Source organism: Empidonax traillii, unplaced genomic scaffold (assembly GCF_003031625.1).
Source record: "Empidonax traillii isolate 1590-97213 ecotype Southwest subspecies unplaced genomic scaffold, ASM303162v1 scaffold927:size442368, whole genome shotgun sequence".
NCBI lineage: Eukaryota > Metazoa > Chordata > Aves > Passeriformes > Tyrannidae > Empidonax > Empidonax traillii.
This window is the reverse complement of record NW_020956120.1, coordinates 166,319-180,850: the sequence shown is the minus strand read 5'-3', so window position 1 is coordinate 180,850 and position 14,532 is coordinate 166,319. Positions and strand designations below refer to the sequence as shown.

Below are 14,532 nucleotides of genomic sequence, written 5' to 3'. Positions count from 1 at the left end.
AGGCACAGGTTAATACAGTGTGCAAAGCTCCTATTGTTTTAATATTTTATTGGGCATGAATATCTTGATTTTTTTCTTGTGTAATGTAGGACAAAATATCTTACATATGAACTTTCCAAAGTACTTTTATCTGACAAAAACCTTTGTGTTAATCTTGTAAGTGATATGGCTCTGTATTGTACTGTAGTGCTTTACTATTTATTGTGGTTGAATGCTGTTATTATAAGTGTGTCATGTTGTAATACTTTGAGCTTTGCTTCTTTATTATGTCCATTCTGTGCCTAATGCTTTATTCCCTCTGCAGTTTCAAAGTGTTTAGAGAAAAAGTAACGTTCTATTAAAAATGTGTTTATGTTTAAGCGGTAATTAAGTTCTTCTTCGGCAATACTGGTCAAATAAGATGCATTTATTGGCATAATAACTAGATATCAGTACAATGTAATAAGAACAATACCATATTGGAAGAAACTGTGAATTCTAGGTTCTCTGATATAAATACAAATTTAGGGCAATAACCTGAGAGTATGGTGGCAGAGGTCTGCTTGCTGGTATAGAGGTGCTACTCTGGCTTTTAACAGGAGGGCAGGATGTGATGCACAAGGCGATTCTGTTCATGGCGTGTTAAACACAACTTCAATGAAGGAAAACTTTGGTAACACCAAAACTGTATCACCATAGCTGGATAGCAGAACTGTGTAATGCACTGGCACCGTGTTTACATACTGCTTAATAAAAACATCAGAACAAAATGGAGTAGCAAAACTGATGCTTGTTTAGAAACGAAGGCCAGAGTGTGAATGCCAGTAGGCAAGTCGTATTTACTTGCTTATTTGTGATCTTGGAGGTATGAATGGATGTTGGACAAAGTAATTTCACTGCAGAAAATGGTCCCCAGCTGCCTGATAAGAGTGAAATAGAGAAGTAGATCACAAAACTACTGAATCCGCAGCATGAATGACTGAGAGCTTTAGGTACATAGTGTCTCTGCTGAAAACTCAGTGTAAAGTACATAAGGAGATGCATCCTAGTGCAGAATTAAATCCTCTGGATGGCTACTCTTAGACTAAGCTCTAGTTTGAACTTTACATCCACCTTCAGGGAGGAGGTTGAAAGGGCTCAACACCTGCCTAGTCTGTGATGTGCATGCCAGAAGCACACAAGACCATTAGCCTTTTAGGTAGTTTAGGTGAGCAGTCGGACCAGAGATAAAGCATGTAGGACCTGAGATATTTGGACAGCTAGCCATGAAAAGAAGTTTATTCAGGCCAAATTGGAACGGGCTTTTCAGTAAATGAAATTGTCTCTGCTTTACAGGACATCTGTCCTTATTAGAGGAGAATGTACCATTCTTAGAACAGCTGGGAATGGTCTTGAATGTGCAAGGGGTGGCATGGGGCTCACTGAGCAAACAGCCATGGGAGCTTCCCAAAGGTGAGGATAGAGCAAATTAGTGGGCAGCAGCACGGAAAAAATATTTGAGCAAACAGAAAATAGATCCTGATGTAAGGTTTATTCTAGATTCTTTTCTTTTCTTTTCTTTTCTTTTTTTTTTTTTTTTTTTTTTAGGAATCAGTGGTTTTCATACAGTTGTCATCATGTATGTTTTTATGAAGGTACTGTTTAATAGAAGATGTATTTTCTGTAAAGGTTTTATGCAGTATCTTTTCCTCTTCTCTACAGTATCCTTGTGGAAATGAGAAGTGGCTCATTCTATAGACCATTTCTGGTCTACTAAAATTGGATACATCAGGCCAGTGAAGCTACGGTGCAGGGTGGACCCTTTTGTTCTTAAATAGTGTTATTTGTGGAGTTAAATGAAATTAATCTTTGCCCTCCTGACAGTTCCCAAAGCTTGGTTAATTAAGACAATCTGTGCTTGCTTAACTAGGACTTAACAGAGTCCAGATATTCCTGTATTTCAGGCACACTTGTACCTTTTCCCCTCTGTGAAGCAAGATGTTTAGGGTGAAAAGTTCTCCACTTCTCTCTATCTAATTCTATGCTCTGCACTTGGAAATATTTTCCATGGTCTTGAAGTCTTTCTTCACTCATGGGATTTTTTCTGGTTGTGTGCTTTCCCTTTCCTCTCCCTAAATCTCCTGACGGCACTCCCAGATCTTTCTCCTATTTTCTGAATTATGTTATCTACTTCCTCCAGAGATGGTTTGATAAAAATCTGGTTTCCAGTTCTCTCCATGCTTTGGGCCTCTGTATAGAAGAGAACATCATTTAATGGACCTCTGTTAATGGTTGTTCTTACTTTCCTTAATGTGGTATTCATTTCAAATGCTCCTCAATACTTTTATCAGTTTTTCTATAGTGAAATAGAATTATATTGAGACCTTGGAAATTCTATATCATAGACTAGCTACAGATTCATTGTTTCTGGGCCTGTGGAATTATTTGAAACTTCCATTGTTTTTTCTGATAGACTTCTAGAAAGGGTTACTTTTTTTTTCCATGCATAACCCTTGTTTTATTTAAACTTTCCTCCAAAGTGTTGTTTCTACCTACTTTCTCTTTTTAGTCTTAATCCTCCTCTCTTGGTGGCCAATTAACAGAGCTGATGTGGAAATCTGAGTGTTCCTTCCAATGCTGAACAGTTACTGCATCCTAGTAGCTCATCTGGTGTAAGGAGTGTGACATGTCCCAGGGGAATCTGAGAGCAAAGTATTTCCTGTTTATTGGCATTGACACAAGACAAGAGAAAATAAAACTTATTTTGAAGAGCTGTGTTCTGATCTCCCAGCCATGCAAATCAGGATAGCTCCATTTAAGTTGATGTACTAAGATGAGAATTGCTCCTAGGGACAGGTGTGATGTGATCCCCCAAAGGAGTGCCTGGGGAGAGGAGACTCAGCCTTTGTAGTATTGCAGGCTAGTCCTTACTCCTGGACTCCATTGTGCCCCCCTATGTCCTCCTTCTTTGTACCACAATTGCTGTTGTTTGGATGGAGTTTCAGATGTTTTTTTTTCTGTCCTTCAAGTGCTTGAGTTCCCTGTTTGTGTGTGGGGATGAGTGTTAGTTCTGGATCCCTGCTCTGAGTTGGAGTCTGACGGGTCGGGCATGGGGCATCCCACATCAAGGATGTTTTTCCCCGTCATTTTGTTGCTGTTTTGGTTTTAATGCTAAAATGAGGAAGTGAGGAATTCAACATTTCAAGATGATAATTTAAATAGCTGCAGCACCCAAAAACATGGGTAAAATGTTTTTGAGAGGGGCTTTGCAGCTGCTGCCTGCAGCCACCCTTTGGTTTTTACAGTCCAGAGCAACCCATCTGTAGAAATGATTGTGCCTGGCAAAGTGAGTACTGACAGTGTGTGACAGTGAGTACTAGTGAATGGTGTCATTCTGAAAGCACCTAAGTAATGACTTGCTGTGGCTGATACATGTGTAAGGCAGAAGAAGAAATAGCATTCACCAGAGTAGATGCAAACGCTGTATTTCTGGGAACTGGGGTGAGGGGTGTTTGTGTGGGGGGTTTTATCTCCCTAAACCCCATAGCTTATCTTGCTTGTTTCTCTGTCTCTCCTCTCGCCTCTGGCCAAACTCCAGTTTGCAGTTCTGCATTCTTTCCTGCTTCGCCTGACGTTTTCTCATGTTAAATGTTGTTTTTGAATTTGCACCTAGTTTCTGCACAGAACATATCTGTGATGCAAGACCTGTTGGTTAGGAGATTTTTTTTCAGAGTATGAAACAGAGGCTGAAAGGCAAGTGGTATTGGGTTGGCACACCTATGTGCCCAAAATAACTTCAGGCCTTTAAAAATAGGCAGTAAGAAATTCTTATGGAGGGAAAAGAAAATCTGTACAAATATTTTGACAGTGAAGGTGACTGACCAGTAGAGCAGCCTTATGAATGTTGCAGTGGGTTGGCTTTGATTCTCCATCCTTGAAAGTTGCTTAAGTTGGTCAGGTTGTTGTTTTAAAGAAATGCTCAGATTCAAATTGCATTAGTTCAAGTGAATCCTGCAACCTCTGATCTACATGTCAGACAAGTCGTTGGCATTCTTCATTTCTGGGCTGATGAGGTTTAATGCTGTCATTCATCCTTCTCCCAGAGCTGTTAGCAAGCCAGAGCTTCAGGGAAACAAGTCTTCATTCAGGTTTTTAATAAAACATGCTGTAGTCAGAGTGAACCAAATCCCTGTGTCTGCAGAGACATAGACCTACACCCTACCTCACTGTGATTCGCAGCTTAGTTGAAAATATAACAGGTAGAGACTCTCCTCTTTCTCATTACAACGTGGATTGATTTTACCATGCCTTCAGAAAAGTTTTATCAGGCTTTTGTTGGTTAAACTAAACAACCTCCTCTCAACTGTAGTAAACATTTGTTGGTAGATAATAAAGCTTTACTTAGAATCAGTTATGAAAATCACCTATTTGATTCTTAGTCAGTGAGCTGAGATATTAGATTCCTCTTAAGCAGAGAAACTGTGGTTGAAATGTTTACCCACATGGGTTTGCTCTGGTAATGATTCTAAATCTCCACGTTCTTGGAGATTTTTCACAATGTTTTTAAGTTTTCTTCAAAGTCAATAAAAATTGGTGGAAGTTCATTGTCTGTATGAGGAAATGATAATAAGAACAGGGGGAAAAACTTATACAGGTGATTGTTATGTACAATCTTGAATCATTAATTTTTTTTAATGAGTAATAAAATCAATAGTATGTACGTGAAGTGTATTCCTCTAAGACTTGTTATTTTTTTTAAATGTACCATTGACTAAAAACAAAGTTAAATCAAGTTAAGTCATATTTGTACAATTTAGATTGACTCCATTAGTTGTATTATGCCTTGCTCTTTAATTATGACTTGTTTTCCATATGCCTTGTGTTATACAGGTTTCTTATTCTTAAATGTATTTCACAGTACTTAAGTGTATTCCAGTAGAAGTTAAATATTTATTCATGTTCTGTATTCTGTATGAAAGGAGTTGGGTTTCCTTCCTTGTCTATGAAGCGGTAAAAATATTTTTTATAACTACTCTTGACCACAGCAGCATGTTCTGTACAGACATACCTAACTATAGTGGCATACAAATACAGTTCAAAAGAATACATTAGTGCAAGAAGCGATGTTACCTTTTGGATTCAGCTTGTATCAACATGTGTACGTGGTGCTCTCTCTGCGCCTGCCTCATCCCTCCTCTGCACTACTGTTTGGGGTCGGGTTGCGGTATGATTGTTTCTCAGTGTACCTCAGCTTTGGCCTCTGTACCATCCCAGTTGTGTTTTCTAATAACAAGATCATCAGTTTTGCCAGTGAATGCAGCTTCTTTTCTATGTTCCCTTCATTTCTTTTCCCTTTTTTTTTTTTTTTTTTTCCCTTTTCTGAGAAAGCAGTTAGTTTTTTGGAAAAAACTGCAGTTGATTAAGTTATATAATTTAGGGAAAGGACAAGAGGAATAAAAATTGTTTTTTCCAAGAACTGCTGTAAGGAGGCACAAGATATGTTTACAAAACAGTGTTGGTAGTTATTGAGATGAGAGCACCCTCGCCCCTGCCTTGGGAAGTACTGTCTGTTTTGTATAACTTGTGGCCACTTACATGTGTACTGGTAAAGTTGGATGCATTTCAGCATGTGCATCTTTGGCTTTCTTGTCAGAAATTTGGTTGCCATATAGTTAGAATCAAAACAGTGAATATTGAGGTACCACACCCTTGACAGATGCATACTTCTGAGAGATCTCCAAGGCCTGCCTGGTTGTAACGTGTTTCTTGTTAAGTAAGCTGACATCTGTGGATTGTATCGAATGAAACAAAAAAAATGTCTAGTTTGTTTTCTGGAAGAACTGATTTTTACCTACCTACCTTTTTCATAAACAGAATTTATTAAAGTTGACTCCTACCTCCTGACCTCATAGGGTGATGGGACCAAGATGGAGATGAGAATCAGGCCCAATATATGCATATGTGCCTTATTTGCTTACGTTTAAGAATAAAAACTCCAGCAGGAATAATGGCAAAATGCTTACATGTTAATTCATAGTTCTGAAGTAAAAAACCAGAAGATGTGAAGAAATGTGGCCACATGAATTTACCTTTGTATACATACAGAATTACTTCCTAACTTTGCTGCTTCCCATTTTCATAATTTTTTTTTTCCTAGAGTAGCTATCCTTTGATTGTAGTTATTTACTTTGTGTTACAACAGAGACTGCCTTTATAGCAGTTCCCTTTGAAAGTTTGTGTTTAGCAAGTAATTATTCAGGGTGATGTGTCAGAAGAACTAGTGCCGCTTCCGACAGAACCAAGCCTTAAAATTTTTAAAATATTTGAAATACTGCAGTTGAGTGTGGAGGGGCCATTATTGTTTTCTCCTCAAGCACCGGAGTTTCAGTGTCCCTCCGGCTTCTGCCACAGCAGTGGGTGCCAAGAGGCAGGTCAACAGTAAGACGGCTCCTCAGGACTTTGCCATGAACTGAAGGTTTCTGTTTTGAGGGTACTGATTGCCCCCAGATTACATCACTCCAGGCTCTGGTAAAGTTAGAGGAATTACCTAACTTTGCCGAAATGACAGCTGATTTTCTGGCCAGGTAGCTGAAGCAGCCTGACCCTTAGGTACAATCCTTTTCCCATGTAGTAAGTGAAGAATATAATTTACCCCAGCTTAAGCTACTGAAGTGTTCAAGTTTTATCGACTTAAACTAGTGGCGGACTTGAATACTAATGAGAACTTGAAATCACAGCATGGAAATTTATCACTGTTCCAGTTTACTCGATGACTTAGTTAAGAGGAAACAGACAATTAAAAATCAAATGTATAAAATAACAGCCCTCTGAAAAAAAAAAAAAAAAAAAGCAGGGGTTAAGAATGAACTGTGTCCCAGGATGTTTGTACAGGCAAAACCCACACCCCAGAGAGCAAAAAATGTAGCCTGGCTCTCAGAATCTGCGCTTGATCATTGCTGCAGGAAGTGGAGGAAACTGTGTTACATGGAATAATCAAAATTTAGAGCGTTTGTATTGTTATTTTCAAGAATTATTATTCCCTGCTTGACAGAGAAATGGCTGTTTAATTTTTCTTTCTGGATACCCATCACCTTGCTGTGGGTCGCCAAGAGATAGTGAAAGAAAAACAGTTAACTTCCATCAAAACCAAGGGCATATTAAAATAATTAAGATCCAAAAAATAAAAGAAGCTCGGTAAATAAAGATTTTATTGCAAGACTTATTTTCTTAACTTTATTATTAAAAGGTTTGACACTTCGGAAGGACAAGGCATGACTTATTAATAGGCAACAGTGGAAAGTAATTTTAACAATAATTTTGAACGTTCTCTAAAGGAGACGGAACATTTTAAATTAAGAGTTCATGTGTGCCACCACTGCAGCCTTTAGAGCATCGGACACAGAGACCTTGTGCTTGAAACAAAGTGACACAAAGTGGCCGAATATCCTTTGTTGATACTCCACTGTCTTTATATATTGAACTTCTGAGTAAGGGTGCTATTGAGGGCATCATCAGAGAGAGCCCGAAGAAAGAGCTCTTTTTGTGTTCCCAGGGCTGGGGGTTTTACCTGCTCAGTCTTTGCTCTGTTGCTAACCTTGCTGACTGTGATGGACACAAGACTCTGTGACAGCACGGCCTCCATACCTTCAAAGACTGGCCTCTAGTTTTCAACTCTCTGCTGATTTTAGAGACCCATTTCATTATGGATTGACTATATTGCCTCTTTTCTGTCTTGCAGTTGTTTTATCTGAAGCATTTTATTAGTTCTAGCTGAAATTGGCAGGGAAAAAAAGTCACAACCGAAATGCACTGTGGTGGACTGTTCTCTTGTATAGCAGTTTTTTTAATTGAGCCAATATAATTACTTTATGATCCCTATAAATAAGTGCTATCGTTTATTTACTAGTCATTACACTTAAATTTTGATATGATGACTACATGAGTCAGCTTATATAGAGAGCCTGGAGATGCACCAGAGAAGAAAGGTGGTGCAGGGAGGTTTTGGTGGATGCTTGCAGACCTCCTAAATGGCTGTTTGGTGAAGGTGCCTGTCTTTATCAGTAAGAAATCTTACTGATTTCTTTTCAGGGGTTGGAGAACCTCCAAGATATTGAAAGGTGGGCTGTTTATTTTCCCTGTGTTGTTTTTATGTACTGAAATATTGTAGTGAAAATAGCTGGGTGGGGTGTAATGAATGTTTTCAAAGACCGTCCTTTGAAAGAGGCTTTTTTTCCAGCCCTTGGTGGTCACCACCCATTTTCCTGAGCTGTGCACGCCTCTCTCATTGTTCCTACCCACAAAGGCCCCTTGTGTGTCAGCAAATGTGCCAGCACCGAGAGCTAAAATGTCGCGGTATATTGGTCCAAGCCTGCAGAAACACCTGGGTTTTCACCCACAGTTGTTGGTGGGTGTTGCCCAAGGCATAACACAGCATCAGACTGTAAAACTTGGGATTTGTCAACAGTGTTCAGTGTGACCCTCTCGACTGTTTACAGTTGAGTGGGTTTGAGGCTGAAGCATAGGTACACATACCACTGATAGTAAAGTCATGCGATGGCAGTGATTGTTCCGTAGGCTTGGAATAAAGCTTAATTGAAAAATTGTCCTTGTTTACCTGCAGTTGCACCATCTTGAAAAATAATGCTGGATTGTGGTTTTGGTATGGGCTGGGATGTGGTCAGTGCTCCATCTGAAAAATGCGACTGGTTTTGAATTTAACTTCTGGACACCCCCACGCCCCCCAGCCTGCAAATTGCACTTCATTCACCTTTAGCTTTAACCCTGCTGGTGAAGAGATAAAGCACATCCTTTGGTATGTGTTTTTTAGAGTAGGTAAATAGTTAAGTTATCTGAAAACAGATCTTAGCAATACCTGCTGAGCCTTTGAGCAACAATATGTATGGACCTCTAGATTAGCTGTCAAAACTGACTGATTACGACAAGTAATTCCTGACAAGATAGGATCTGTGATCCCTCAAACACAAATCATTGATAGCCATCTCAGGTTGTGCACTGTCATAACCTTATCCCGGCCGCTGCAGTGCAATTCCAGCGATAGCTGTGTTGCAGGGACTCGTGAATGTGTCAGTAGAAACTTTGGAGAAAAGCGGAGTGGTACATTTATCACCCAACCGAAAAATTTGGCTGGTTTGAAAGCAAGTTCGATTTTGGCCAATGTTGAAACAGTCATGTCTGTTGTATTATTTAGTGAGTTTGGTGGTGGGCTTTTTTAGTCTGCAGGTTGTCTCTGAAGCCTACCTTATCTTGGCTGGTATCAGAGCTGACAGCCACAGAGAAAAAATCCATGATCCAGTATCCTGATGGAGCAGGGTAGTGCAAAACTGCTCTGGGGAGGGAAGACTTGAGTTGAGATGATTTGCTGCTCCTCTGAAATTTGACCATGTGCTGGGCTGCTTGTTTCTCCCTGGATTTCCTTAATATTTGGGACGATAGAGGGCACATATCACTGATCTGTTCTAAGTGTGGGCTGCAGCAGCTTTACAAGGGTGGTCCAGAGTGGTTCTGACCCTTTGTGGCCAGCACTGGGGATTGCTGAGCCTGCACTGACTTGGAGCAGGATACTGCTCTTCCTGAAAACTAAGCCACAAGAAAAGTCATCTGGCCCTAATGCAGGGAATGGATTGAAAAGGCAAGAAGGCAGTGCCTCTACCTGCTCTAACAGCTGATCAAACAGCAGCCCGGAGGCATCTCTGCATACCTTGGACCTTTTGTGGTTCCGTGGGGCTGTGCCTTGCCCCAGCTGCAATGTGCTTGGCACATCCTTTGAGGTACCAGGATTGTGCTGGCGTGGCAACTGCGGCAAAGGCTGCAGTCACAGCATCGTAAAATAATCCAGGAACAGATTAATGGCCGCCGAAATCCTAATACTTATCTCTCTAGTTCAAGGTACTCATAAACGAGAGAAAAAATGGAAGAACATAAATCCCACAGATGTTGTTTTGCTTACTATGGGTAAATTTATCAGACTCTGTTGACATATTGTGAACCTAAACGCTTTAAAGACATGTAAGTGCTCCTGCAGCCTCAGTGCGGTTTGCAACATTGAACTCCCCAAGTACTACTTAGTTGCTGTGACAACTTCAGTATTCACAGTTGATACTTTAAATTGCAGGGGCAAAGTGTTTTCTTTTAGTAGCTGCATTAACTGTAGCTGGTAGTATAAAAAAGATGATAGTGCTATAAACATTTTAAAACTGTACAGGTATAATGCTTTTTATCTCAGCACCACAGTTTTGGTTTTGGCTTTGTTTTTTTTTTTCAGGAAAAAAGGGGCAGAAATGTTAATGAAAATAAATAGAATACAAATCCAGAACAGCTTAATTATTATAACTAAGGTACCATCAGAACTTCAGACTCTGGAGAAGTTAGTCTTATGTGTGGCCTTAAAGTATATATAGAGTTTATCCTGTCGAAATACCTGATGTGTTCCCTGTTCAAGGAAACCTATTCCTGGATGTGTTACTGTCAACTGTGGTGGTCCTGGAGTGATATGGAATTAGTGAATAATAAATATGTTTGAAAACACCAAAAGTTTGGTATTCATTTAGACCTTTTCTAGCCTTTGGTTTTAAACTTAGATGAAGGAATTGCATCACATATGACAGTATATTTCAAGCTTTGCTGAACTAGCAGTGATTTGTTATTTAATGAGTATGTACAGAAACAGATGAAATCCCTCAGTCAAACCAAGGAGTTGGTGGTGAGTTACTGTAAGTTATAGCAGCTTCAGCTTTAAAGGAAGGGTGGAAGATACTTCATTTCCTTATTTTTGTAATAGCCCTTTCTGTTAGTAGCCTTTCTTGTTACCTTCGAACTCTCATTTCCTTTATTAACAAATTCTCCATTTTGGCAGTGTTTATCCTGTCTGTGTACTGGGTACCGTATCCCAGTGGGCAGCAATGCTGCTTTAGCACTTGCCCTCCATGAGCCCTCCACATATTTCAAACTGGTGGAGTGTTGGGGTTTTTTTTTCCAAAAATAACTCTGTGTCCTTCCCCTTCCTTTTGCTTTTGCTGTTGTGCTGAACCCGGGCATCTGGGGTCTTCTCAGACTTTAGAGATAATTATTTTCAACGGAGAGATGTATAAGGAGGGATCTGCATGGGACTGTATATAGGTTTCCTTTGCAGATTTCACAGTTTGGCCCAAGTTCCTTGTGAGTGAGTAAATTGCTGTTTCTAGCACTTTTTATTTACCAATGGTCACTTTTATTACTTTAAAGGAGGGAGCTTTCAAAAGCACAGCATGTCATCCAGAATAAACTGCTTGTCAGGTAGAATGGTTACAAATACTTCTAAAAGGAATTTTAAGGCTAAGTAAGCATGACCACTGGTTGCTTGGTGTCTGCAAGCACATCTCTGGGGCAGTCAAGTGGTGTGGTTCTGAGATAGCTATGGAGTGCCTCACAGGCAGCAAAACTCATTTTTAGATATTATCCCGGTTCAGATACTGCAGGGATTTGCCAAGCAGAAGATAATGCAAAATATAAACACAGCAAAAAATGCATTTACTGGTTTGAAATAAATCTTTGTTCTTATCTAAGGTAGTACTGCCTGTTAAAATATTTTTATTGAGTTTTTACAGGTTTTAATTGGACAATATTTTTTATGCTAAGCATCTGATCTTTTTTCATTTATCTGTTCTGTATTTTCTTATCTCTTTGCATCCATAGAATGTATTTTTCTTGTTCTGCAATTTAGCGTTTGAAACTTTACCTTTAAACCATTTGAAATGAGCATTTACTACAGAAATTTCATGTAGCAACTAAATTCTTTGGATTGTTGACCTTTAAAGTGCTGAAGCTAGAAACGTTTAATAACCAGCCATTGGATATAAAGTAATATGTGTGTTGTTTTACTAGCTTGCATACATGGCAGTTTGAAGCAAAGTCCAAGGGTCACCAAAATCATGAAGTAAGCTCAAGCGAGTCCGTGTGCACTGCGTAATTCAAAGAGCTGTCCGAACGTGTCACGCAGTGTGTGTGTGTACGAGTGGAGGCTACCGGATTACGTATAAGGTGTTTTTCTGCAAGGTGTGGATTACAATTTCTGTGAAAGCTTCTGTGATAGGGAGCCTACGAGGTGGGAGTGCAATTCAGTGGAGTTGGTGCACTGCTGAATCTTAAACAAGCAAGCGTGTGCGTACGCAACCTGAGTATTGACCCATACGGACTTGTGAAGAGCAGTGAAACCCCAAGCAGAAGATTGCTGTCTCGGCAAGTCCCCTCGGTCAGCTTAGAGGAGGCCACCAATGTCCTTGACAGAAGGGAAGATCGCTGAAGCTGACGACCTGGCACCGCCATCAGCTGAGTGGGTACCGAGGGCTTTGAGTGGGGTAACTGCCTGCAGGAAGGACCAGGGAGATATAGGGGTGGAGGTGGTGGGCAGGGATTACTGGTGGAGGTGAAATACTGGTAGGATTGAAATTGCAGAGAGGGAGTACTGTCAGAGTCCGTGGAAACAGGACTGAAACCTCAGGTCGGTCCTTGTCTGCTGAGCCGAGGATGGTTGTGTGGGTGCCTAACCTTACTGCAGACCCGTGAGTGATGCTGTATGCCTGTGCCTAAGCTCCCATTCAGGGGGTGCTCTGTTTGCCCCAACACTTGTGCGGCTGATCCCTCCTGTCTCTGGGTTGCCGGTGCCTTCTGGAGGTGCTGCAGGAGGGCAGTGGAAGCAGCACAACCCCCAGCCTGGGCTGGCTGCCTCAGCATTTTTCCTGGCTGCTGGAGCCTGGAGCTGCCACTCAGATTATGATCTTCACCTCAGATGTGCAAGACCTTTGTCTGCAAGCCTTTCCACCTATTTCAGTGAAACTGTGTTGCAAGGGCCTGCTGGAGATGAGCAAGGGGATAGGAATCTGGCTCCTGGGATCCATACAGGGCATTCCTACATCGCTTTGGATGCTTTCAAACAAATTGATTTCTGTTCCTGTGCGTGGGTGTACCCTTGGGACTGGTTTGGTGTTTGGGTTCTTGGGAAAGCATGTAAAACTGCTTCTGAAAATTTGGAAACTTCACCTGGGAGGGCAAATACTTGCCAGTTGTTTGTCAACTCTTCTCGTATGTGTCGGCCTGTAAATTCTATTTTCAGAGTGCAAACTAAGCACACCAGAAGGGAGTGGGAAATCATGTAAACAACTGTCCTGAGGGTACAGTGCTGTACTTGTGTTCTGTGGCAGGGAACTGCCTGTGCCACCTTAACTCTTCCATTCCCTATGGCTTGCACACCTGTAAGCACTGTGGCACCAGAGCATCATCCAACAGCCCTTGGGAGAGTCCTTGCTGGGAAGCGGCACCCCCCCATTTCTTCTCCTCAAGTCTCCTGACCATCCTCTACATAGCCGAGTCCTGGATGGAGTCCCCAAGCCCATTCCTCAGTTTGGACTCCCTATTTCCAGTAGAAATTTGAGCTTTTCCATTCCTTTCTTGTTTTTTTATTGGAAACAGTTACACTGAAGGAGCGAGTGTCAGGGTGCTCCAAAGAGGCTTCCCCTACAGTACCCCTGGGCCCTGGATTGGTGTACAGGTGGCTTGATTCGTGGTAGCTTTCTTCTCTCTCCCCTCTGCACTTCTAAAATTTGTCAAAGGTTTAGGTGAGTGAGGTTTCTGGTTGTGTTGCTTTCTCCAAGCAGTGACGCACGCATGTGCTCTTTTTCTGCCACATAAGTGGGTGGTTTATGTGCTAGGAGGGAATGATTCATAAATTAGCTAGAGCCTGGGCCTTTTCTCTATTGCCTGAGTGATGTGTGAAGCAGGTTTGGTGTCGACCTTTCCTCCTGGCCTTCAGTCAGGCAGGTTGTTGAGCAGTCACATTGCAACTCTCCAGCTATGGGCAGTCCAGCCTCACCTGGGGTGAAGTGCTAATCCCCTGCATGACACGGGGATAACTGCAAGGAGAGTTGCCTCTGGTCTACAAGTGAAAACCATGAAAATACTACTTTTTGCAGAATTCTGTCACTCAAGTGGAATTTTGGGAGGCACTTGAAACCAGAATGACTGTCTCTGAGATGGGCATCCCTGGGATGGACAGCAAGCAAGATGGATGTCCTGGGGGGGGAAGTGGCATGGGGGTGTTTTGGGTTTCAGTGTGCTTATCCTGGGTTGGCTACAATAACAACGAGACGCAAGGGCGTGCTGAGTGAAGGAAGATGTGGGGGAAATTGAGGTGTAGGAAGCCACAGGGGGAAATGCTTAACAAGCAAGTTGTCTGTTAAAATGACAGTGGGTGAGCAAAAAGTCTTTTGAAAGCAACCAGACAGGCTGATTCCTCCTCTTGTTTTCTGATGTGAGAAAGCTCCTGTGAGGTATGTAGTGAACTATGATGTCTCTCTGTAGAGAACCTGAGCGAGACAGAAGCAGTGTTGAGGGAAAGCATCTGCAGCAGAGAGAAAGAAAATCTTCCTCTGCTCATAGCATTAGTTACTAGAAACCTTGAGAAACCCATGGTTAATGAAACCAACTTGTTTCGTTACCCACACTTCAAAATTATATTTACAGAGGTTAGCAAAATCAAATATTTTTCTTTGTGGCCAGAGTGATGTCATGAGAGACTGTGTC

At 41.3% G+C, this 14,532-nt stretch overlaps 1 protein-coding gene across 2 annotated transcripts in view; it reads left to right on the top strand.

The window, feature by feature from the left end:
• EPAS1 (endothelial PAS domain protein 1) overlaps positions 1-14,532 on the top strand; it is a 78,715-nt gene that overhangs the window by 25,136 nt on the left and 39,047 nt on the right. Inside the window, exon 1 of one of the 2 annotated variants that reach the window (XM_027903060.1) lies at positions 12,195-12,286. The exons of the other annotated variant lie outside the window; for it this stretch is intronic. Within the exon in view, the coding sequence (XP_027758861.1) occupies positions 12,228-12,286 (59 nt within the window). The 5' untranslated portion in view covers positions 12,195-12,227. Of the gene's footprint in view, positions 1-12,194; positions 12,287-14,532 lie in introns of those variants that run through there. 2 annotated transcript variants of the gene reach the window in all.